Source organism: Palaemon carinicauda, chromosome 15 (genome assembly GCF_036898095.1).
Source record: "Palaemon carinicauda isolate YSFRI2023 chromosome 15, ASM3689809v2, whole genome shotgun sequence".
Lineage (NCBI taxonomy): Eukaryota > Metazoa > Arthropoda > Malacostraca > Decapoda > Palaemonidae > Palaemon > Palaemon carinicauda.
Genome location: NC_090739.1, coordinates 36481530 through 36507093, shown reverse-complemented (window position 1 = coordinate 36507093; position 25564 = coordinate 36481530). Strand labels below are relative to the sequence as shown.

Here is a 25564-nt window from a genome sequence, read left to right as displayed (position 1 = left end):
ATGTTGGGTAGGGAATGTTGGGCGTTTGTCAGTGCGTATGGGCCAGGTAGTGAGAAAAGTGAAGAAGAGCGGGATGAGTTCTGGAATGAATTAACAGGGTGTGTTGAAAGACTGGGTAGAAGGAATTATGTAGTTGTCATGGGAGACTTAAATGCTAGAGTGGGCGCTGGAGAGGTAGAAGGTGTCATTGGGAACTATGGCGTACCAGGTGAAAATGAGAGTGGTGAGAGACTGGTAGATATGTGTGTTGAGCAAGAGATGGTGATAAGTAATAGCTTTTTCAAAAAAAAAAAGATAAAAATAAGTATACATGGGTAAGAGTGGCAAATGGAAGAGTAGTAGAAAAGGGATTTTGACGTAGGAAAAATCTATTTCTGGGCGAGGGACCTGTGCCGCCCAGTGAATAAGCTCCTATTAGCACTTATTCTTAGGTAATTTACTGCTAAATATACCAGAGAAAAAATGTAAAGGAGTGCTAGGTTAACAAGCTCGCTCACCTATTGGTGTCGGTATAAAATTGGGCGTATAATCCAGAGGTCCCGCACTATTTAGATTCATCCACGACAAAGACCCCAATAGAGGAGAGCCGTTCAACCTCACTCGGCACCAGCAACTCTGCATCCGCTCAGAACCCAACTCCTTAGCACCCAAAGTTTGGGGACTCCAAGGGAGAGGAGCTGGGAGGGTTCACTGGGCGGCACAGGTCCCTCGCCCAGAAATAGATTTTTCCTACGTCAAAATCCCTTTTCTGGGCTTGAACCTGTGCCGGCCAGTGAATATATACAAGAGAAATGTCACCAAACTTGCAAAATAAAGGAAAAACATAAACATAAGGGAAATACAAGTTGCTTTAATCAGAGATGAGTGCCAAAAACAGCTATAAGGGTATCTTAAAAAGAACATAAATCCACTTGGTAGAACAATTGACCAAAAAAGGTAATGTATAATAATGCCGTGAGTGATGATATATACAGATACTCAGGAGTCAAAAATTTACAAATATAATAATAGTAATCAGGTGCGAAACCAACGAATACAAATAGGGTATAAATGAGGCAGGTAAGGGGGAGAGATAAAATAACAAGGAATTAACATATGAGTTACCTGGGGGTAACTACGTTCCCTGCAGCTACTGTAGGAAATTTAAGGGCTTCCAAATGTTTAAGGTAGTGTTTCTTGAACACTGAGGGTGACTTCCACCCTGTATACCTGGAAAGATCCGTAAAATTCATGTGGTGAAAAAAGTTCACCGAAGTAGCAACCGCTCTGATATCATGTGCAAGAGGAAAAGAGTCAGGGCTAGCTTGTTTAATAAAATACAAAATTTGTTGCCTGATCCCTTTAATGGTAATGGTACCGCCTTGTTCTCTAACGAATAGAGGCCCCGAGGAGTTAGAGGAGGTCCGGGATAAATAAGACCTAAGAGTAGTAACAGGGCACAGAGACGGATCTTGCGTGAGGGGAACAATTTTCCAGGAGGACCATCTGTTCTGAGGGTCTTCGTTCTTAGCTAAAAAGAATTTGTTAGGTGAAAGAAGGACCTCTCCCGAAGGAAGGAACTCAATATGACCCGGGTCTCTTGACAAAGCTGCCAGTTCAGAAATTCTTGCCCCGGAAGCCAAACTCACCAGGAAAAGTGTTTTCCTGAGAAGGGGAATGTAATCACAAGAACTGTTAATGGTATCAGAAGCCAATTTGAGTACATCATTAAGGAACCAGGTAACCGGGGTAGGACGAGTAACCGGTTTCAGTCTGGCACAGGCTTTCGGAATTGAAGCTAACAAAGAGTCGGTTAAGTCTATGTTAAAACCCACTAGGAATATCTTTTTCAAGGCAGATTTAATAGTGGTGACAGTATTGGCTGCCAGACCTGATTCTAATAAAGTTCTAAAGAAAGTGACTGTAAGGTTCAAGTTCATACAGTGTACGTCTGAGTCTATCAGAAATTTAGCCAACTTTTTAACCGCAGAATCATATTGGCGGATGGTGGAATCCCGTTTATCTGATTCTAGGAACAGGGTGTTTTGAGGATCGATATTGGCACCATGCATGGCCGCAAACTTCATGAAGTCCATAAAGTTAGGGCGCTCTGAATGTTTGAGAAAGCGTACACAACGCGTGTTTGTACTATCTGAGACAGAACCGGATTGGGTATCGGGTGAGGATGTAGTCTCAACTCTCGCAGGAGAGGATACCAATTGCTCTTGGGCCAGTTGGGTGCGACCAAGGCTACTCGTCCCTTGAAGGATCTCAGCTTGTCTAGGACTTTCAGTAAAAGATTCACCGGGGGAAAGAGATAAATCCTTTCCCAGATGTCCCAATTCTGTGACATAGCGTCTGTGGCGTAGGCCTGAGGGTCTAGATTGGGAGCCACATATACTCTCAACTTGTGGTTGGACTCCGTGGCGAAGAGGTCCACTTGGAGACCCGGAACCCGAGAGAGAATCCACCGGAATGACTTTAGATCGAGTGACCATTCTGATTCTAGAGGGGAGGTCCGGGACAAGGCGTCTGCCACTACGTTCCGGACTCCCGCCAGGTGGACAGCTGAAAGATGCCAACAGTTCGAGGCTGCTAGGGAGAATATGGCTACTAGAACATGGTTCAGAGGCCCTGATTTTGATCCGCCTCTGTTGAGGCAGCGGACCACCACTTCGCTGTCGAGAACCAGACGAAGGTGTTGTCTCTTGGGTGGAGCGAGACGTTTCAGGGTTAGAAGAACTGCCATGGCCTCCAGCACATTGATGTGAAATTGGCGGAATAAGGGAGACCAAAGACCTTGAACTTTCCTGAGCTGAGAATAGCCTCCCCAACCTGATAGGGATGCGTCCGTGTGAATGATTAACTTCGGAGGCGGAAATCGAAGGGGAACTGACTTTGACAGATTGTTGGCCCTTGTCCAAGGTAGAAGTCTTTCCCGGAGAATGGGAGGAAGGCGGACTTTCCTGTCCCGGAGCTTCCGGTTCGCCCTCGAACGCCAGACACGATTGATATCTTTCAATTTTGCCTTCAGAAGTAGATCCGTCACTGAAGCAAATTGAAGGGACCCTAGGATCCTCTCTTGGAGTCGTCTGGAACTTACTTTGTCTTTGAGAAAGCGTTTGGTGTTCATTGCAATCTCTAACCTCTTGGGTTTGGGAAGACACAGAGTATGAGATATAAGATCCCATTGCAGGCCGAGCCATTGGAACTTTGATTTCGGAAGAAGACGGGACTTCTTGAAGTTGATCTGGAAGCCTAGAGATTGAAGGTATTGGATGACTCTGTGAGTGGCTTTTAGGCAATTTTGGGAGGTGTCTGACCAAATGAGCCAGTCGTCCAGATAGGCTACTACTTGAATCCCTTGATTTCTGAGTTCCTGAACAGCAACTTCTGCTAACTTTGTGAAGATCCTTGGGGCGATGTTGAGCCCAAAGGGCATCACCTTGAAGGAGTAATTTTTGTCCCCTAGGCGGAAGCCTAGATACGGACGGAAGTGTCTCGCTATCGGGACGTGATAATAGGCGTCTGTAAGATCGATAGAGGTGGTGACGGCCCCACGGGGAAGTAAGGTCCGCACCTGCGAGACGGTAAGCATTCGAAACTTGTCGCATTGAATGGACAAGTTGAGAAGGGATAGGTCTAGAATCACTCTTCTCTTGTCCGAATCCTTCTTCGGGACACTGAACAGCCGACCCTGAAACTTCAGGTGTTTCGTTTCTTGTATGGCGTTCTTTTGTAACAGGTCCTGGACAAATTCGACTAGGTCCGGAGTGGAATGTTGATGAAATCTGTTCGGAGGTGGAGGTCCTTGAATCCAACTCCACCCCAGTCCCTTGGAGATGATACTGAAAGCCCAGGGACTGAACCTCCATTTGTTGCGGAAGGCATAAAGCCTCCCCCCTACCCGCTGCACCTCAGTATTGGTTTGAGGAGTTGCCTCCACGTCCGCCTCGGAAGTTCTTTCCCTTGCGAAAGAATCTACCTCTACCTCTGTTCTGGTTTGAACCACGATGGTAGCCTCTACCTCTGTTATAACTCTGGGAAGAGCCTTGAGCCTCATAAGACTGGTTAAAGGCTGGAGAGGTGGTGGAGGCACCGGGAAGCTGGCTCTTAGGGAGCAGAACGGTGACATAGTCGTCCGATGAAGGAGCCCGAGAGGTGGAAGGCTGTGCAGGAGCAGCAGGAGATGGAGGAAGAGGCTGACGGAAAACAGACGAACTACTCTGCTGTTGCCGGAACTGGGTGGAGGTATACGGGCGGAGCTTCTTCCTACCCCGGGCTTGGTAATTTGCGGGATCATATTTCCGCTTAGGAGTCAAACCCCAACGGGTTTTAAGGCTCTGATTAACCCTAGTAGCCTCTGCCAAGACTTCCTCCACAAGATCCTCAGGGAAAAGATTTGAACCCCAGCAAGAGGACCGGATAAGTTTATTAGGCTCGTGCCTAATAGTCGCCTCAGCCAGGACGTGTTTGCGGCACCTACGTTTGGCAATAGCAAAGTCATATAGATCGAAATATAACGACTGCAAAGTAGCCTTATTGAGAGACTTAAAGATACTCTCAGTATCATAAGTTAAGGCTATCGACTCCGTAGACGTGGCCAAGTTCAAAGTTCGACCAACACGTAGGCGGGAATCATACTCCTGTTTAATAAGGGATTCCGGGAGACGGGGAAGCCGTTCGCTAAACATTACCGACGCACAGTCGGCTGTTAGCTTGCCAGAAGTAAAGGTGGTATGGACATTGTCCCAACACTCATTACCTGAAGGAAGAAGGAGGGAGATCGGGTCTACCTCTCGGATGGGAGGCAAGGGCTTCTCCTCCAGAGCATATTGAAAAGCCAGTTCTGCAACCTTATTGACGCATGGAGTCACGGTATTCTTGTCCATTAAGAACATTGTGAACGAACTTTTATGAGGCGTCAACATGGTATTGGTGCAACCAATATCATTCAGAAACCTAGCCCAAACAGATTGGGCTTGTTCCTTTGGGAAAATGACAGTCTCTTTGGGGACCTTATCCAGCCGAACCAGAGCTTCCTCGGTAAGCCTGGCATAACCATGAAATGGGAATGCGAGACCAGGAGGAAAGAATTCAAAGTCCTCTAGGGGACGAGTGCCAAGACCTTCCAATGTTAACATCCCGTCTGAAAATGGGGAATGAAGAGCCATGCGCCAAGGGTTATTCTTGGTAAACGGCGGAAGCTTAGAGGCATCCGGGATGAGAGAGCTTTGAACTCGCTCTGGAGCACCCTGCTCTAATGCCCCAAGTCTCTGACCAATGTTAGAGAACATCGTGTCCATCTTGGCCTGCATTTCCGACACCAACTTAGCTTGCATCTCCGACACAATGCGAAGCATGGCTGATTCGGAAAGGCCCGGATTAGGAGCAGAAGTGGCGGATTGTACTCCCGGGTCGTGAGACTTAGAGGAGGAGCCGGAAGCCTTAGATGACGGGTTCGTATTAGACTTGGAACTATGGGAAGCCTTGTGGGGCTTACGAGCTTTTGGCAAAGTCCTAGATATAGACATATCTTTGGGGGGAACCGGGTGTGATCGGTGAGACGAATCACGGTCCCCAGAAAGACCATGGAAAGAAGAGAGATCAGATGAAGAAGAAAGAGCGGGGCTGAGGATAGGAATCTCAGCGCCGGTAACACCTGCCTCACTTACCACCCTACCTGCATCCGGATCATCCAACAACATAGGTTCGACGTCCAAGTTCATGGAGGCAACATTGTCTTCCAGATCTCCGGGGGCATCCAACGGATCTTGTTCCTGGTCTATGAATCCCGCAATAGTGGCATCAATGTGGGCAATGATGGGTGCCGCAACATGCCTAGCCACAGCGGCTGAAGACTTGGCATTAGGGTAGATCATTGCACAGTAGTCTTCAGACAGGACGTAAGGCTGTTTGGATTTCACATTCCGGGCAAATCCCCTAACCCACACTTTCAGTGTGGCCCGAGCTGCAGTCTTCTGCTCCGGGGATGCCTGAAATAATAGTGGGAATTATCGAAAGGATGATTCCAGGAGGTCCTTCAAGACCATAGAGATCTTACTAAATAGTGTATGTATACCAAAAAGAGGTAAAATAATTAGAAAGATAACATAGCCAACGGGACTCACCGAATCAGATCCGAGGGTGGTGATGAGGTCAAAACAGACCCATACAATTATCAGGGTGCCAGACCACGATGTCTTCCAGCTGAACTCCGCAGAGGGCGTGAGACCTACAAACAGTATGGCCACAAGGCTGGTGAAGGACAGCCGTACAGGCCGTCATCTGACAATGCACCATCTATAAAAAGAATGGTATATGAGAAACTGTAATTCTCTTAAGTAGGGGCGGGTCCGGAGGACCCGGGACTAAACATAAGTCTAACTTAAGACTAGAGCTTAACTGTAATACTCTTAAGTAGGGGCGGGTCCGGAGGACCCGGGCCTAAACATAAGTCTAGCTTAACTGTGATACTCTTAAGTAGGGGTGGGTCCGGAGGACCCAGGCCTAAACATAAGTCTAACTTAAGACTAGAGTATAACTATCCATTCCGGTCGAGCCGGGATCATAAAGAAGGATGCAACAAAGAATTAAGACACATGGTGTCTGATTTCCCGGAGCGAGGTTAAGCCCCGGGCCGGGAAATAAAAGTACATCCATAAACCAATATATATAGGAACTCCGGGATAGTGATCTGTCATATATAATCATATATAATCATAGAAACTGTTATAAATAAAGAGGGGGGCGGAACTGTAGATAAGAACCGCCAACAGAACCCGGAGGGTTTCGTATAACATAATAAAATTGTGATAGGTGAATATAAAATAGGGTGCACCGGGATCCTACTCTGTTGAAAGGTGGCCAACCCGTCTAGACAGAGACGAAACCGCCGGGACACCCGGAGGACAAAGTCCATAAACACTGAACTACCCCCTCTAAAAGGAGGGAAGGCAACGGTCCCCTAGGAGAGGGGGGAGAGAAGCCTAGCCACCAACCTAGCGAGAGGGGGAGCTTGGGGGAGGATCACGTGATACGGAGCAGCAGGGCTACCAACTGACGATCCCCAAACACTACCAAAACAGATCATACGGAGTAATAAGCACAAATATTCATTATAAAAGTAATAGCGTTGAAAAATATATGAATATACACATAAAAATTTAGGGCAAGGCATGCAACATAATAAATAAATCCCAAAGGACAGCAACCTGATGGCTTAAATAATAAAAATTGCCGCCCAGTAACGAAGGTCGGCAAGCCATCTACGATACGTAACTGATATCGGCCCTAAATATGAATCACAAGGGTTCTAAACGCTAAATAATGAATATCCACAATAAAACATATAAAAATTTAATTAATAATAAAAATAATACACTTAGTAACACCGCGAGTGAAACTAACAGCTCTCAAAACAGGAGTACCAACCGTAAGCGGAATCAAGCAAGATCGATATGATCGAAGAGAATAAACTCCTATAATTAAATATTAAACGATCTAGATTGCTCAAAACACAGCAAAACATAGCTTGGTACTTAACTTAGACGGTGTCTCCTGGGAAACCTATGAAGAAGCCATAATCCAAGAAAAAAATAAGGCAAAACACGAGAGCACAAAAAAGCGGGTTACCATACAGGCGTGCTAAAAAGGAGTTGAGTTCTGAGCGGATGCAGAGTTGCTGGTGCCGAGTGAGGTTGAACGGCTCTCCTCTATTGGGGTCTTTGTCGTGGATGAATCTAAATAGTGCGGGACCTCTGGATTATACGCCCAATTTTATACCGACACCAATAGGTGAGCGAGCTAGTTAACCTAGCACTCCTTTACATTTTTTCTCTGGTATATTTAGCAGTAAATTACCTAAGAATAAGTGCTAATAGGAGCTTATTCACTGGCCGGCACAGGTTCAAGCCCAGAAAGGGCATTAATGGATTATGTGTTGATAACTAAAAGAATGTTTGGAAGATTGAAAGACGTGCACGTGTTTAGGGGTATGGCTAACGGTATGTCTGATCATTTTTTGGTGGAAGGAAAATTAGTTGTAGCAAAAGAATGGGGGAATAGAGTAGGTGGATGTAAAAGGGAGGTAGTGAGGGTTGAAGAGCTAATAAAACCGGGGGTAAAAAGTAAATATCGAGAAAGGTTGAAAATGATATATGACGAAGTGAAAGTAAGAGAAATTGGCAATTTAGAGGAGGAGTGGAAGTTAGTAAAAGAAAATTTTGTTGGGATTGCAAGTGATGTGTGTGGAAAGAAGGTTGTTGGACGCAGCATGAGGAAGGGCAGTGAATGGTGGAATGAAGGAGTGAAGGTAAAAGTGAAAGAGAAAAAGAGGGCTTTTGAAGAATGGCTGCAGAGTAATAGTATAGAGAAGTATGAAAAATATAAAGAGAAAAATGTGGAAGTAAAGCGCAAGGTACGTGAGGCAAAGAGGGCAGCTGACCTGAGGTGGGGTCAGGGATTGGGTCATTCATATGAAGAGAATAAGAAGAAGTTTTGGAAAGAAGTGAAGAGAGTAAGGAAGGCTGGCTCAAGAATTGAAGAGACAGTGAAAGATGGAAATGGAAGGTTGTTAAAAGGAGAGGAGGCAAGGAAAAGATGGGCGGAATATTTTGAAAGTTTACTGAATGTTGAAGATAATAGGGAGGCAGATATAATTGCTGTTGCAGGTGTTGAGGTGCCAGTGATGGGAGATGAGAATGAGAGAGAGATTACAATAGATGAAGTGAGGAGAGCACTAGATGAAACGAGAGTAGGAAAAGCATCTGGTATGGATGGTGTGAGAGCTGAGATGTTGAAGGAGGGGTTGTGACTGTACTTGAATAGTTGGTGAGATTGTTTAATATGTGTTTTGTGTTGTCAATGGTACCAGTAGATTGGGTTTGTGCATGTATTGTACCACTATATAAGGGTAAGGGAGATGTGCATGAGTGTTGTAATTCAAGAGGTATTAGTTTGTTAAGCGTAGTTGGAAAAGTGTATGGTAGAGTAATGATTAATAGGATCAAGGATAAAACAGAGAATGCAATCTTAGAGATACAGGGTGGTTTTAGAAGAGGTAGGGGTTGTATGAATCAGATTTTTACAGTTAGTCAGATATGCGAGAAATATTTAGCAAAAGGTAAGGAGGTGTATGTTGCGTTTATGGATCTGGAGAAAGCGTATGATAGAGTTGATAGGGAAGCAATGTGGAATGTGATGAGGTTATATGGAGTTGGTGGAAGGTTGTTGCAAGCAGTGAAAAGTTTCTACAAAGGTAGTAAAGCATGTGTTAGGATAGCAAATGAAGTGAGTGATTGGTTTCCAGTGAGAGTGGGGCTGAGACAGGGATGTGTGATGTCGCCGTGGTTGTTTAACTTGTATGTTGATGGAGTGGTGAGAGAGGTGAATGCTCGAGTGCTTGGACGAGGATTAAAACTGGTAGACGAGAATGACCATGAATGAGAGGTAAATCAGTTTTTGTTTGCGGATGATACTGTACTGGTTGCAGACACAGAAGAGAAGCTTGGACGATTAGTGACAGAATTTGGAAGTGTGTGTGAGAGAAGGAAGTTGAGAGTTAATGTGGGTAAGAGTAAGGTTATGAGATGTACGACAAGGGAAGGTGGTGCAAGGTTGAATGTCATGTTGAATGGAGAGTTACTTGAGGAGGTGGATCAGTTTAAGTACTTGGGGTCTGTTGTTGCAGCAAATGGTGGAGTGGAAGCAGATGTACGTCAGAGAGTGAATGAAGGTTGCAAAGTGTTGGGGGCAGTTAAAGGAGTAGTAAAAAATAGAGGGTTGGGCATGAATGTAAAGAGAGTTCTATATGGACCGGAGTTGTGGGGAATGAAAGTGACGGAGAGACAGAAATTGAATGTGTTTGAGATGAAGTGTCTAAGGAGTATGGCTGGTGTATCTCGAGTAGATAGGGTTAGGAACGAAGTAGTGAGGGTGAAAATGGGTGTAAGAAATGAGTTAGCAGCTAGAGTGGATATGAATGTGTTGAGGTGGTTTGGCCATGTTGAGAGAATGGAAAATGGCTGTCTGCTAAAGAAGGTGATGAATGCAAGAGTTGATGGGAGAAGTACGAGAGGAAGGCCAAGGTTTGGGTGGATGGATGGAGTGAAGGAAGCTCTGGGTGATAGGAGGATAGATGTGAGCGAGGCAAGAGAGCGTGCTAGAGATAGGAATGAATGGCGAGCGATTGTGACGCAGTTCCGATAGGCCCTGCTGCTGCCTCCGATGCCTTAGATGACCGCGGAGGTAGCAGCAGTAGGGGATTCAGCATTATGAAGCTTCATCTGTGGTGGATAATGTGGGAGGGTGGGCTGTGACACCCTAGCAGTACCAGCTGAACTCGGTTGAGTCCCTTGTTAGGCTGGGAGGAACGTAGAGAGTAGAGGTCCCTTTTTTTTTTGGTTTCTTTGTTGATGTTGGCTACCCCCCAAAATTGAGGGAAGTGCCTTGGTGTGTGTATATATATATATATATATATATATATATATATATATATATATATATATATATATATATATATATATATATATATATATATATATATATATATATATATATATATATATACACAAAAGAAAATCAGAAAAAAGTCAAAGGCTAGTTAAAAACGTTGAACAGAGAGAGAGACAAACGTTTACTTTCACCGAGCTATAAGTAAAAGGTGACAACAGAACACTAGTGTTTGTGTGTGTGAATGCCCACCCCACTTACTAGCAATAGGGTAGTTACACCTCCCTAAAACTTATGGCTTGTTTCAGCTTCACCAAAGTATAATCTCCTAATAAAGAGCAAAAGGGTTTGTATTTAGTGCCGGAACAAATAGAAATTACAGTACTTGTCTTCTACAGATATAGCATTAAAAAAACAGGTTAAAACTGTAAATTTCAGGAAAACCAATTTGCAATATTTACCTTATCCCAAAAGAAGAGGTAGGACTGAGAAAATTCAAATTCATCTAAATTGTACTGCTTAATGAAAGGTATTCGCATCACATTCAAACACGCAAAGATCCAGCATCGACCGGATGACTTCTGATTAGTTACTGGACGTCCTTCATTTTCAACCTAGAACACAATGGAAATTATAATTAGTAACTTCAAATATCTTGGATCTGTACCCCAGGCAAAATATACACTACAAATTCCACATGAATAATATCATCATCATCATCATTATTATTATTATTATTATTTTTGGGCGAGATAGCCATGTCATCCTGATGGAAGGTTCCTTTAAGTAGCTTCCTAGGGTATATTTGACTACAGTGATATTCCCAGAGAATTTGACTTAAGGTCTCCAGAATCCTAACTCCAGGTGGGAATATCCTTAAAAGTTTCCTTTTAGGATATCACATAATATCAGGGGACGTATTCTTGACATGCCACATAGCAATCTGCACCCCCCATAGCATTTACGCTTCGAGGGGGAAAAGTGGCAAAATAAAAGAGGAGCAGTTATAAAGTTCCCTTCCTCCGTTACTGTTTGAGTACTCAGATGGCGCCATAATCGCCGCCATCTTTATTCCTTTTTCTGTAGCGGTCTCACTCAGTGGTTTTCCCAGTGCTCTCTCGTTTATTTGGATTTATTATGCAATCTCTAGCCTCTTCTGCCTCTGGAAAGTTGAGTATTTGATTCTTATGCTGTACAAATTTAGCTCTGGCCATAAAGTAAAAAATTTAATTGAATTAAACTAATTTTTTGGCGGAGCTATTGCATGAACTGGAGGCGTCTTCGGTGCTGTCGTTCGTAACGCATGAGTTATTTAGTTAGCCAGAACGACTTTCCCGGTATAATAGCTTAAATAAAAATAATTAGCTATTTAGTCTTCATTGCTAGGAATCAATTATATTATACCGATAGTATTCACATTAGTTTCGGCGAATCAGGTAGCCGATCTTGTATACGCTAAGCTTCCTAGCCTAGGTGTTATAGTTTACTCTCTTGCATGATATAATAAGTGTTCCTGGTGCTAATAAATTTAAATGAAGATAATAGGCAAATTATACATGTAAGATATATGGATTGCATATAAAATCTCCTCTTCTAAGATAGTATACGACAGAGCTTCGATGAGTTAGGTAGTCGATCTCACTGTCGCTAGGCTAGTAGGCTAGGGGCTTTAGTATACTTTCATACAATCTCCCCGGTTACCATCATATATAGGGTAATCCCTCCTTCCCTCTGAGTGTAGCCTAAGGCTACAATTCTAATTGATCTTGCCTCGAATTGTCATTCAGGCAAGACTAGGCTAGGGTTTTTCTGCCCCTTCACCTAGCTACTGATGGTGAGCTTTGGGTTGGGTCAGAACCTCAGAGTACTTGTCGTGTGCCGGCAACTGGTCGACAGGGTGAAAGTATTCCCCTGTCGGGTCTTGTTTGATGGCATAGGTGGCTTTGCCTCCCTAGACTGCACTGGAAGGGGTCATGTGATTCCCCCTTCTCTCTGTGGTTTAGTCAACTAGTCCTGTGCTCGCAGACCCTAGGCTGAAGAATAGAGATTATTCTGCTGCCTAGGATGGTGCCGGCATTGGAACTCTCTTTCTCTATGATTAAGGGTGGCGGCTAGATGATTACCGGCCCCCTTACTGTATTGGCAGACCCTAGGCTGGGGATTGAATTCTACGTCCGCCTAGGATGGCGCCGATACTGAAACAGAGCTTCCTCAAGGTGTGGTAAGACCGGCATGCTGCCGGCTCTTCTCTCACCTTATACAGGACCCTTTCCCCTCCCCACTCTGTCCTTTAGTGATGGCCTAGCCATCACATCCTTTTGGCCGTCGTCCTGCAATCTCGCCGCTTTCCGGCAGGTTGTAGGGCCGGCTTGGGCTTCTGCTTGTATGGCCTAGTCGTACAGCTTCCCTATCGGACACAGAGCTCTGGGATAGCTGTGTTGGCAGGTCCAGCTGCCAGCAGAAGATCCATTTACTTTAGAGTATTCTTCAGTCCTCCCTTGGGCTGCCATTCACATCCTATGACCGGCAGGGGCCGGCAACGGAGGTGGATGGGTGGAAGCTTGATTATCTTATATTCTCCCCTTCCATTAGAACCCTCATTCCGGAGGAAGGAAGTGAGACAGTGCTCTTACATCACCCTTCACTCTTTGCTTTCTCTCTCTCTCTTGGCTAGTGCCGCCAGATACTAAACCTAACTGGCGGCTGGCGGCCACTAACCTTGCCGGCAAGATGCTGGCTAGACTTGTGGACCGACAGCCAATGATTCACTGACACAACTGACTTAGCCGGCAAGAGCCGGCCGAGTTCGGTTTATCGACCACTACCCTGTCACATTGAATGCTATCTGGGCTAGTGTGCCGACAGCCGGTGACCCGCTGGCGTCCGGTAAGCTGCCTGCAATCCGCTGAGCTGCCGGCTACAAAAATTTACAATATCGTGTCGGTTGAATTGTGCCTTAGGTACTAGCCTTGCCGGCTACATGCTGGCGGCAACAATGGTATATGTATATACAGTAGCCAGTACATCTGTAGTATAGAGCATACTGCAGACAGAAAACTATGGTATAAAAGTATACAGTAGTTAAATTTTCCAACATACTCTGTGTCCAGGTGCAGTCTATTGTTGAGACCTTATAAGATTGGGAAAGGAATTCCCTTTCTATATACTGATAGATGATCAGTTGTTAATGACCCTCATTATTAATCCTTTGGAAGTGGGTGGTAGTTACACTCTTCTATCCTCGTAGGCTAGACTCTTCCACCGAGCCTCCTGAGGAGGATAACCCTAGGGTTAATATTGAGGGAGGTCACAGCAATTGGCTGGGCGGGAAACACACGTATGTGTCTTTCCTAATTCATTTCTAGCTTATCTATCCTAAGCTATATGCAATAAAATAAAATGGAAAATATTATTATAATATTTATTAGTTTATCTAGTGAGATGAACTACTTTATACTCATTTTATTTTCCTCTCTTTACAGGAGGACCATGTGAAGTGTGGCAGCGTCTTCTCCAACATGCGTAGCAGGGACTCCTGTAGCCACTTGGACCGTAGGACACACTCCCACTGTTCCATCACCAAGGGACCTCTCAAATACTGGGACCCCCAGGTATGTACTGTGTGCAAAGACTTGGTGTATGAGGCTTTTGAAAACCCCACGACAACGGAGTCAAGGGATGCAGCTCGGACCAAGCTGCGCAGATGGGTTCATGGCTTCCAGAAAAATGCCACGGGGCCTTACCTCCCCAATGAGCGTATGAGGGCCTGTCTATTCCCCCAAAGCATCTGCGGATGCTGTTATACCTCAGCCTCACCCGAGATCCCTTGCATCCAGATAGCCATGGATACGGATGTCTTGGATGCGATGAAGGACATCCATCTAGATGATGAGAGGATGTCAGAGGTGTCAGAGGACACCGAAAAGGACCTTCTGGCTGAAGGTCGAGATGAGGAGTCAAGGTTGGCTCCAGAGACGGAAGAGGATGAAGTCAGAACAGTCTCTGTTTCGTCGGATCCTGCCCCAGAACCGGTGCCCTCTAAGTCCTCCGCTCCTCAACCTGAAAAGTCAGACGACACCCTGTCTGCCATCAAAGCTATGATGGAGATGTTTCAGAAGAAGAGCAAAAAAAGGGAAGCTGCGCTAAGGAAGGAGATTCATCAGCTTGCAGCGGCCCGTGGGTCTCATAGGAGACTTAACGTGAAGGATCTTCCCTCGTGCTCCGAGGTAAACCCGTGGAGGCATGCCGAGTACATGCCAATAACGAACGGCAAGATCTTCATTTCAGAAAAGCTGGGACTGTCCTTATCGAGGACATTGAGTTCTGGCCCAGCTTTGAGTCCTATCCTGACTGCTTCATTCGTCTAAGGGCGGAACCTGTATCCAAGGAGGAGACAGAGCCCAAGGAGGTCATAGTGCCGCAGCCCTGAGCAAGAAACATCCCTCTTTTCTTGCTCCAGCAACAATGGCCTTCCCCTTTGCGGAAAAAGGGTTTAAGGCAGTGGAAGCTGGGAAACCTTGCCCCACACTGGAGGAGTGTAGGCCCCCTTTCCCTAGCTCTGCCAACAGATCACAGGGACTAGAAGGATATCCAGCTTACCTTCTTAGTCGGGAAAGTTGGACGCTGATATCGCTGGACGTCAGTTTAGCGAAAACCTCCCCAAGTTGTCTGAATTTCTCCTGCGTAGGGAGCAGGATACGAAGGAAAGGCTTATTGCCTCTCTGTCCCTCCAGGTGACCCTGGAGGCAATGGCCAGTGAACAGAGGTCCCCGGATATGTTCATGGTCATTGGCAAAACACACTTGGCAACCCTAACTAAAGATTTCTATAGCTTTGTTAGGGCTAGAAGGGCTTGTAGGGAGTTCATGTTTGCCTCGGCTACGGTCAAACACAAACCCAGGAAGTTGATATCTTCCAATATCTGGGGGAAAGACCTCTTCCCAAATGAAGTGGTCAAAGAAATAGTCGACAAGGCCGCCACGGAGAATAGAAATCTTCTCCAGAAATGGGGCACGTCTGCTAAGATGAAGTCTTCCACGGATGAGGGTCCCCAACTGAAAAGGAAGACAAAGAGGCCAAGAGTGCCATCTCGCCCTGCTAGACAACAACAACTTCCCATGATTGCGGTGCCACAGATGGTGGCACAACCCCAACCCACCTACCAGATGGTACACCAGCAGGTGGTGACTCAGTCACCAGCCTTCACTCCCGCCTACGAGAGGCAGACCACTACCTTTCGCCCTAAAGGTAGGGGGTCAGGTAGAGATTCCTGTAGACGTCCCTCGAGAGGAAGAGGGGGTAGGGGAGCACGCGGTCAAGGAGGCAAGCCCTCCGGAAACCAGAAGCAATGAGACGCTTCCGGTAGGAGGAAGATTCCGACTCTTCCAGGATCGTTGGACCTTCGATCCCTGGGCCCACAGCCTAATCAAGAATGGACTAGGTTGGAGCTGGAAGACAGCTCCACCATCATTTCCTCAATTCTTCCAATACTCCACCCCCGTTCTGGAAGAATACACCCGAGAGCTCTTGAGCAAACGGGTGATAAAGAGGGCAAAGTCCACCAAATTCCAAGGAAGGCCGTTTTGTGTTCCCAAGAAGGACTCAGACAAACTCAGAGTCATTCTGGATTTGTCGCCACTCAACAAGTTCGTAGAGAACGACAAGTTCAAGATGCTGACCCTTCAACACATAAGGGCCCTGTTGCCCAAAAGGGCATACACAGCCTCCATAGACATGGCAGATGCCTATTGGCACATTCCGATCAATCGCCAACTCTCTTCCTACCTAGGATTCAAGCTACAAAAAAGAAAGTACGCTTTCAGAGCCATGCCCTTCGGACTAAACAGAGCCCCAAGGATCTTCACGAAGCTTGCAGAAGCAGTCATTCAACAACTATGCCTACAAGGTGTCCAAGTGATATCCTATCTGGATGATTGGCTGGTGTGGGCAGCATCCGAGTCGAAATGCATGCAAGCATCCAAGAAAGTGATCCAGTTCCTGGAACATCTAGGATTCAAGATCAACACCAAAAAGTCTCGACTATCTTCAGCTCAGAAGTTTCAATGGCTAGGCATACATTGGGACTTACAGTCACATTGCCTCTCCATTCCATTAAAGAAGAGGAGAGATATAGCAGGATCTGTCAAGAGACTTCTAAAATCAAACAGGATTTCAAGACCCCAACAGGAGAGAGTGCTGGGCTCCCTTCAGTTTGCATCAGTGACAGACCCAGTGCTAAGAGCACAGCTTAAAGATGCATCAGGAGTCTGGAGAAGATACGCATCAAACGCTCGAAGAGATCTAAGTAGACCAATACCGATCCGACTACGATCACTTCTCAAGCCATGGTCGGAGGCCAAGAACTTTAAGAGGTCAACACTTCTGCAACCGCCTCCACCGTCAGTCATCATTGGAAGGATGGGGAGGTCACTCTCATCAACAGAAAGTTCAAGGAACTTGGTCCTCTCTATTCAAGACCTTCCATATCAACATTTTGGAGGCCATGGCAGTCTTCCTCACACTGAAGAAATTATCCCCTCGCCCTTCAGTCTACATAAGTCTGATTCTAGACAGCGAGGTAGTAATGAGATGTCTGAATCTTCAAGGCTCGAGATCACCTCAACTCAACCAAGAGATGTTGGCCATCTTTCGTTTAGTGGAAAAGAAGAGATGGCACTTATCAGCAGTTCACCTTCAAGGGTTCCACGAAGTGACAGCAGACGCTCTATCCAGGATAACTCCGATAGAGTCAGAATGGTCCCTAGACGCAAGATCATTCTCCTTCATCTTACATCAAGTCCCGGAACTGCAGATCGACCTCTTCAAAACGAGCGACAACAAGAAACTTACTCGATACGTGGCCCCATACGAGGACCCTCTAGCGGAAGCAGTGGACGCCATGTCCCCCGACTGGAACAGATGGACCAGGATTTATCTGTTCCCTCCATCCAACCTGCTGATGAAGGTCCTCAACAAGCTGAGATCTTTTCAAGGAACAGCAGCCCTAGTGGCTCTCAAGTGGCCCCAGTGCAACTGGTTCCCTTTAATATTGGAATTACAGCCGAGGCTGATTCCCCTACCGGACCCAGTTCTGTCTCAACAAGTACAGAAGTCGACTGTCTTCGCTTCATTACAGAAAACCCAAGACCTTCATCTCATGATTTTCTCTCCCTAGCAGTAAAGAAAAGGTTTGGGATCTCGAAAGAGAGTATAAACTTCTTAGAGGAATATAAGTCAAAATCTACCAGAAGGCAATAAGAGCCATCTTAGAAGAAGTGGGTAGCCTTTGTCAAGGCAAGAAATCCAAAGGAAATCTCGACAGATTTCTGCTTATCTTTCTTTATTCCCCTTCATGAACAAGGTTTAGCAGCCAACACGATAACTACGTGTAAATCTGCCTTGACTAGACCCTTGCTTTATGCTTTCCTAGTAGACTTGACTAATGAGATTTTTAACAAAATCCCTAAGGCCTGTGCCAGGCTCAGGCCTGCAGCACCTACAAGGCCCATTTCATGGTCTTTGGATAAGTTACTACATTTTGCTTCAAGTTAGAACAATAATAATTACTCTTTGAAAGATTTGACTCAAAAAGTTATATTCTTGTTTGCTCTAGCCTCAGGGGCTAGAGTTAGTGAGATAGTGGCCCTTTCTCAGGAAGAGGGCCATATCCAGTTTGCAGAAACGGGAGAGCTAAATCTCTTTCCCAACCCAACGTTTCTTGCCAAGAATAAGCTACCCACTAAGAGGTGGGGTCCCTGGAGAATCTGCCCTCTGAAGGAAGATGTCTCGCTGTGTCCAGTCGAGAGTCTAAAGGTCTATCTTTGAAGAACTTCAGACTTCAGGGGAGGACAGCTCTTTAAAGGAGAAACATCGGGCTCAAACTTATCCCTGAAACAACTAAGGGCGAAGATCACCTACTTCATTCGCAGAGCGGATCCTGACAGTACACCCGCAGGTCATGATCCTAGGAAAATTGTTTTTTCGCCTTTTTCCAGCTCATGGATTTCGAGAGCCTTCACTCGTTTACTGGATGGAAGTCATCCAGAGTGTTTCTCAAACACTACGCGAAGCAAGTGCAAGAATTAAAACGATTCGTGGTGGCAGCAGGTAATGTACTAAAACCTGTCGCTTAGTGCTGCAAGGAACAGTGAATTATGTGGGACTGTAATTCTAAAGGGTGTACATGTTGGCACATTATAGTACAACATGGTAAGTGAAATGTCATCAAGGTGACATTATGGACTTTTCCAGTGTACAAAGGTGATGAAACATAGACTGAACACTAAGTGCCGTGTGTTTTTTCCACAAGTGTAAATAGACAGACTTCTCAGAAAGACATTAGAAAATTTATTAAATTTTCAATTGAGGCAAAAAATTTTGTTTTCAGGTAAAACAAGTATTTCTGATTTATACTGTATTGTCTATGTTTGTAAATTCTATTTCACTTGCATATTTATATTATTATGAAATGTATGCTGAATTTTTATTTATTGTTTGACAATAAATGTTTAATTGTTTTGCTTGTCTTATTTCACCCTAAACATATTTAATAAAGTTATGTATGAGCATTCCTTTTATTTCTTATTATTCTGCATAATTATATTGAACAAAGGTAGTAACTTTGTTCCTATATGTAAACAAACCTTTCTGACTAGGCCTACCTTGTTTCGATACAGATACAAACTTGTCTGTTGCGGTGTACTGTACAGCTGAACTGATATACCTCAGATGGTATGGTGGATGACATGAACCTGTGTTCGTTTTATAAATACAAACTTTGGCTAAAGGCATACAGTGAGACCTGTATGCCCTTTTGATTGCTAGGTTGGTCACATGAAATATGCAAACTTCGAGACTTTTTCCCGAGTCTAGTTTGACTCTTCCCTTTAGGGGGCAGGAAGCACTAACATAGTCTATGATTAAAAGAAATGACATATAACGGTAATGTCATAGGTCTCTAAGGTCTAGATAACCAAGGAAATATTGTCTTGAGGTTTAAGGCACAACTGGGAAATCCACGGATACATTAATGCTCTGGTAAACTTCCATCAGGACGACATGGCCTGAGCCCATAAAATGGATTTTGAGCGAAGCGAAAAATCTATTTTTGGGTGAGATAGCCATGTCGTCCTGATGGACCCGCCCTCCTTTCTATGAAAGGCCTTGGCAGGATCCCTCCCAATAATACTGTATCTATAAGTACCGGCTCAAAGCTACAAGGAATAAAGATGGCGGCGATTATGGCGCCATCTGAGTACTCAAACAGTAACGGAGGATGGGAACTTTATAACGGCTCCTCTTTTATTTTGCCACTTTTCCCCCTCGAAGCGTAAACGCTATGCGGGGTGCATATTGCTATGTGGCGTGTCAAAAATACGTCCCCTGATATTATGCAATATCCTAAAAGGAAACTTTAAGGATATTCGCGCCAGGAGTTAGAATTCAGGAGACCTTAAGTCAAATTCTCTGGGAATATCACTGTAGTCAAATATACCCTAGGAAGCTACTTAAAGGCACCTTCCATCAGGTCGACATGGCTATCCCACCCAAAAATAGATTTTTCGCTTTGCTCAAAATCCGTTTATATTCCTGCAATCACCACCAAAAAAAAACCTCCTGTGAATTAAATATCTCAAAGACTAGAGCATCCAAATCTTAAACAGCCATCTGATTTTCTGCAGCAAATTATATAAAACCTATAATCAACAATTTTAGCATTTTAATATATCACTAAAAGACAAACTGATAACACTGAAAACTAACAGATATATCAAACATAATTTCAAGTCTGATATTATTTGTTAACAAACTGTATTTTGATTCTTCCAAGAGTTCAACAATACTGTAGTAAATTTTCATTATAAAAGATTATTGGGGTTTGCCGCATCATACAATGAATACAGTACAGTATTTTTTTATATTTGCATTCATAAAGACTGAACCATATACTGTACATCATTTAAGCCATCATAACTAACAATGACGCAGATCAAGGTTAGTTTCCAAAGAGTAGTCTGTCTGAAGTACCATTATATCATCATTATAATTTCATTTGTATTATTGATTGATAAAGTACTGGTATATTTATAATCCAAATTCCTATATGTATTTTCTATATAATTACTGTATCTAAACTTCCCTTACCTTGTGAGTGAAAATGTGGTTTGTTTCAATTACTTTGCTTCTTCGAATGCACATCTCAAGTGGATCAACTTTCCAACAGGCATTCATAGCCAAACATGAGTTCGGATCAGATTCCACCTGTTCCTGGTACTTTGCAACTAGTTCATGAGTTAATTCTGCAACAAAATAAAAAGTATTCAGCAATTGAAATCTTTATGAAGTATATGTGATTTAATACATGCTTAAGATTACTCCCTTGATGACTAAAAAATTTCCAACCTATTAAATAGAGTACAGTACAGGTATGTATGAACAATAAATTGCAGTACTTATAAATACAAACTGACAATCACTTTAGTGCAAAATCCACTACAGTATATCAAATTTTCATAGTAATATGACAAATTTGAAAGTATTTTGTATTTTTCCAAACAACACAAACCTGTAGCTATTTAGAAGGATTATATTTTCAGCAAAGTTGGAAGACTAGCCATAAGACTTTTAATGAGGTGTAACTACTCTACCGCCATTTAGAAAGGGGGCTTAGGGCTCACATACACACCTGTGTTCTATTGTCACTTTTTATTGCAGGCAGGACTCATCAGGGTACAGGGGATGATGGGCCAATTTGTATAAATAGCTACAGGTTTGTATCGTTAGGAAAAATACAAATTACTGTACTTTCAACTTTGTAATTTGTTTTGACACTAAATAAAAAACCCTTTTGCTATTCATAAGGATTGACTCACCCCATAGAAGGGTGGAAGTCCGAACCAACTGGCTGGTATTTCACCCGTGGTTTTCCCATACGTGCTCCGAACATAACAAGGAGAAACCCTGATACCTCGCTGAAAATCTGTGCAAATCACGGTTAGCGGCCTGAGTAATCTGTGTGATTGTGTGAGACTAGCAGTGTGACTAGCCTAGGTAAGAATTCTCAGAAACATAGGAATCTTTGAATCAACCATAGACGTTAGCCAATCCTACCTCGCCAGGAGGTATGGGGATGAAACAAGTACTGTATATATATCTCTATACAAGGTTACACAAGGGAAATGGTTTTACCTATAACAGCGGAGGGCAGCCTTGTAGAGTGCAGTTGGTGCTGTTCCCCAACAGGGGGGAAGATGAAATAAAGAAAGAGCCATTCATTTTTTGTCATTCATCCCAGACTTAACCATGATTAAACTCTGCCCTCAACCTTCTGCTATTTGTCCATCAAGGAGCCTGAGGTGCTTAAACTGTTCATTGTGTAGCCACTACAAGGTCAATGGAGAAAGTCTCCATGTCCCTGTGGGTTACGTCTTCCCGGAAGTGGCCGATGAAGGTCGTTTGACGCTTCCACACGCTCACTAACAATGCCTGCGTCAAAGAGTAGTTTTCATACACGATAGAGGCTTTCTCCTGCACCTATGTTATGAGCTCTTAGTCTCCTCTATGAGAAAGATCAGGATTCAGAGCTCGGTCCATGACCTTGCGAACCCAAGCCGAGAATGTGTTCTTGGTGATCCTTCTCTCGACGTTCCCTGAGCTGACGAAGAGTGCTGACACTTGGGGGTGAGCTCCAATAGTTCTCTTGAAGTAGCACCTCAAGTTCCTCCTTGGTATAGTAGCCGTTGATCTGGATCATTGGTCAGGCTCCAAAGGACTCCCAATCCGAAGAATTCGAATCTGGGATCCAAGCTGCCAGAAACGAAGTCAAATATTACCTGGCCCATCACTGTGAATGAGAGACATTGCAAGCAGCCCATGGGATTCGCAGGCTCTCTTGGCTGAAGCTAACGCGAGCGGGAGACCTGTCATAGAGGTCTGGTGAGGATATGCTGCTTGGCATCCTGAGTTAAAGGGAGCATCCTTCGAGGACCAAAGGACGAGAACCATGCTCCGTGGAGGAGGTCTCCCTTCTAACTGTGGGCAGGAAGGCTCGAAACTCCGTATGAAGAGAGGTGATGCCGATGCAGGGAAAAGAATAACTCCTTTCGGTCTAATGACGAGGCTCAAGAATGAGCAGTGGTCTTTCATCGTCGAGACAAGAGAAAAGCTTTTCCTCCCGAAGGTAAATGAGGAACTGTGCTAAATCTGGAATAGTGGCATTGAGGTGAGAGATACCCCTTCCAGAACACAACTACAGAAGACAGTCCACTTGGCTTGGTAGACTAAAGCCGAAGATATGGGCAGGTATCCAACCATCCTCTGGGCAACTTGTTGCAAAAAGGCCTCTCTGAGAGAGGAGGTATTGGATAGTCTCCAGGCGTCAAATCACAGCAAAGCTACGACTTCGTGAAAGATGTTCACATGTGGCTGTTTGAGTAGATCGTGTCGTGGAAGGAGTTTTCTCAGAATCTCCGACGGGAGTTACAGACAAATCAGCTGAGCATGATGAATCTGATGGGGGCGATGAGCATTCTCTAGTAAGACGAGACTGCTGACGAGGCCTGCTAAGAGGAGTAAGGGCAGCGAATGGACGCATCAAATTCCTAACAGAGGAATACCCCAAAGGGGAGATCAAACAGGTGTTGGAAGTCTTTCCCGCGGACGGGTAAAGGCAACCAACATCTACAACATCTGTAGGGAATTCTCCCCAAAGCAGGAAGATTGCTGAACAGCGACTGGTAGAGGGACTCTCCCTCGGAAGGAAAAGTTCCAACCCCTGGAGGCGAACCTCCGGGCAGCAATCTGTCTCCCATCAACAAGCTCTGGCTAGTGTTGAAGGTCAGCAGAGTGTTGCCTGAAAATGTAGCCGAAGCTTGTTTCTGGGTTCCCCCAGAAGGGGTTACCCCTTGTCAGTTATGAAGGCTGCCTTCATCTCTGGCTGCCATCATCACTAGGAGATTTAGATGATGGTACCATTCAGACTCTTACCAGAGCCCGGAGGCTGTGTGGTACAGCAAGAAGTCGCCCCCTTTTCTTTGAAGCAGCGGACTGCCAATGAAGAGATGAATTTGGAGGAGTCCGATGCAGGCTAGACGAATCAGGGTGATATGGTAACCTATGGGACATAACCACTGCTGGCTGGATGTGTCTCTCGTTGAAGGAAGAGATTTTCCACCTTCTACCGCCTTGGCATTCCATCGTCTTCGAAGAAACTTCTGCCTGCTGATAACCGTGGTCATGCCTAAGAACGTACATCTCTAATAAGGAAACAGGCATATGTATAGAGGTTTACATCAAACCCAGCTCGTGGCAAACTCGAGGAGGGTCTTGGTGCTGACGAAAGTAAGCCACAGAGTCTGGTAGCATCAGCCAGTTGTCCTGGAGTCTTCGGAGAACAATGCTGATCCTGTGGGCCCAGGTTGACACTTGGGTAAAAAAACTCAAGAAAACCTGAGGTGCTGTCAAAACTGAAGCACCGCACCTTGACCTGGAATGTCTGTACAATCGAAGATACTTCCTTGATGATGTATGTTCTGGATTCTAGGAGCATGAGTCCTAGTGGTCAAACATGCACAGGGAGTTCTGTGAACTAATTGCTTGTTTAACCGTATGCCTTCTCCTTACCGAACAGAGTTTGATGAACTAACTTGTTCCAGGAGGAGAGGATGAAAACTGGAGACTTCTATATGACAGGACTGACTGTAGAAGCTCGGAGATACCTTGATGAAACACATCGCTCTAAGAAAATGACGTGACGCCTGAGTCCGGGAGCCTGACTGGATGTTCGGATTTGCGTAGCTTAAAGAGAGAACCACCCTCACACCTCCACAGGTAAGCGGAATGCGAAGATGTGCATGCTCTTTGTCTCTTTGTAGCTCAGCTGCGGATTCTCTGTCCTTGCCGAAAAGAGAAGAGTACTCCAAACTCGTAGCAGGGGATTACCCAGTCAGGGGGTAAACCTAACTTTACGTCAAAAAATCAGTTATCCTAGAAAAGAATATCAGGCGATGCTTCAGACATTGAATTCCTATCGCTGGTTGGGCGAACTCAGGCTGAGGGAGAGCGTCATTGTTAGAAGGTTGACAAACATGACTGAGATCAAGCTAAGGGTTGGTCGTACAAGGTTCTCCGTAGGAGAATCCCACGGATGGAGGGCTAAGATTGCTTGTAAAAGTCCTGAGGGAGCGTAGACTGACGGAGACACAGAACAAAAGGAGAGAAATACTCGAATCTAAGTTTCTATAGCCATAATGTAAGCATGAGTTCAATTCAATCCCCTAGAATATAGGGAATGAAAAAGGAATAACTCCACGGGGTTATGTCTCCCGATGCAGGTATGAAGGGTCGAGAAGATCCAAGGATTTGGCCCAAAACCGTGACAACGATCCGATAAGTTCTCAAACTTGCGGAGAAGAGAAGCAAATAATCCTAAAGGATTATGTTCCCAAGATTCGTTCCAAATCACAGAAAAAAGGCGGCAGAGGCTAGTGGTCTGAAGACTTCTGTTGTGGCAACCGCTGTGTAGAACTATGATCTACCTGCCGGGAGACGGCGTAAAGGTGAGAGTGCATGCACAACTAACAAAGACCTTATTAATGAATATGTTGGCTTGTAAAGTAACTATACTGTATACCAAAAAGTGATGAAATGGAAGAGGTAGGGAGCATGAGGTGACCTCATACCTAAGGCACATGGCACATCAGCCCACTAGTACAGTAGTAGTAGTAGTAGTAGTAATAATAGTAGTGGTCATGGTGCGAAGAAAATGTTCGTGAATGCTGACGAGAAGTGGAGAGCTTATGAAGATGACTGCCAATCGCAATTCAGGCCCTTCAAAGCTCAAAAGAAGAAGAAGAATGGATCGGGAAACCGAAACCACTGTACTTGTGTGAAACAAAAAGTTCCAAGTGGCGAGTGAGGTATAAGCGCCAAGGTTGACACTTGTGCTTACCCCTCCCATCGATGGAGAGTGCTGGGTTAGGCTCCATGAAGGGAGTGTGCTAAACTCCCTCAATTGCATGTCGTAAGAATCTCTATCGAAGTAGCGCAACTCGAAGAGACCGAAGGATGACGATCTGTGTCGTCTAGATGAGGATACTCTCTGATGAATAAAGGAGAGTCTCGCTGAGAAGAGCAG

At 44.8% G+C, this 25564-nt stretch overlaps 1 protein-coding gene across 1 annotated transcript in view; it reads right to left on the bottom strand.

The window, feature by feature from the left end:
- The window catches only part of LOC137654557 (bleomycin hydrolase), a 188669-nt gene that overhangs the window by 121082 nt on the left and 42023 nt on the right, over positions 1 to 25564 (bottom strand). The window contains exons 3-4 of the mRNA XM_068388286.1: positions 20575 to 20729; positions 10893 to 11045 (exon numbers count right to left, since the gene is read on the bottom strand). Of these exons, the coding sequence (XP_068244387.1) occupies positions 10893 to 11045; positions 20575 to 20729 (308 nt within the window). The remainder of the gene's footprint in view (positions 1 to 10892; positions 11046 to 20574; positions 20730 to 25564) is intronic.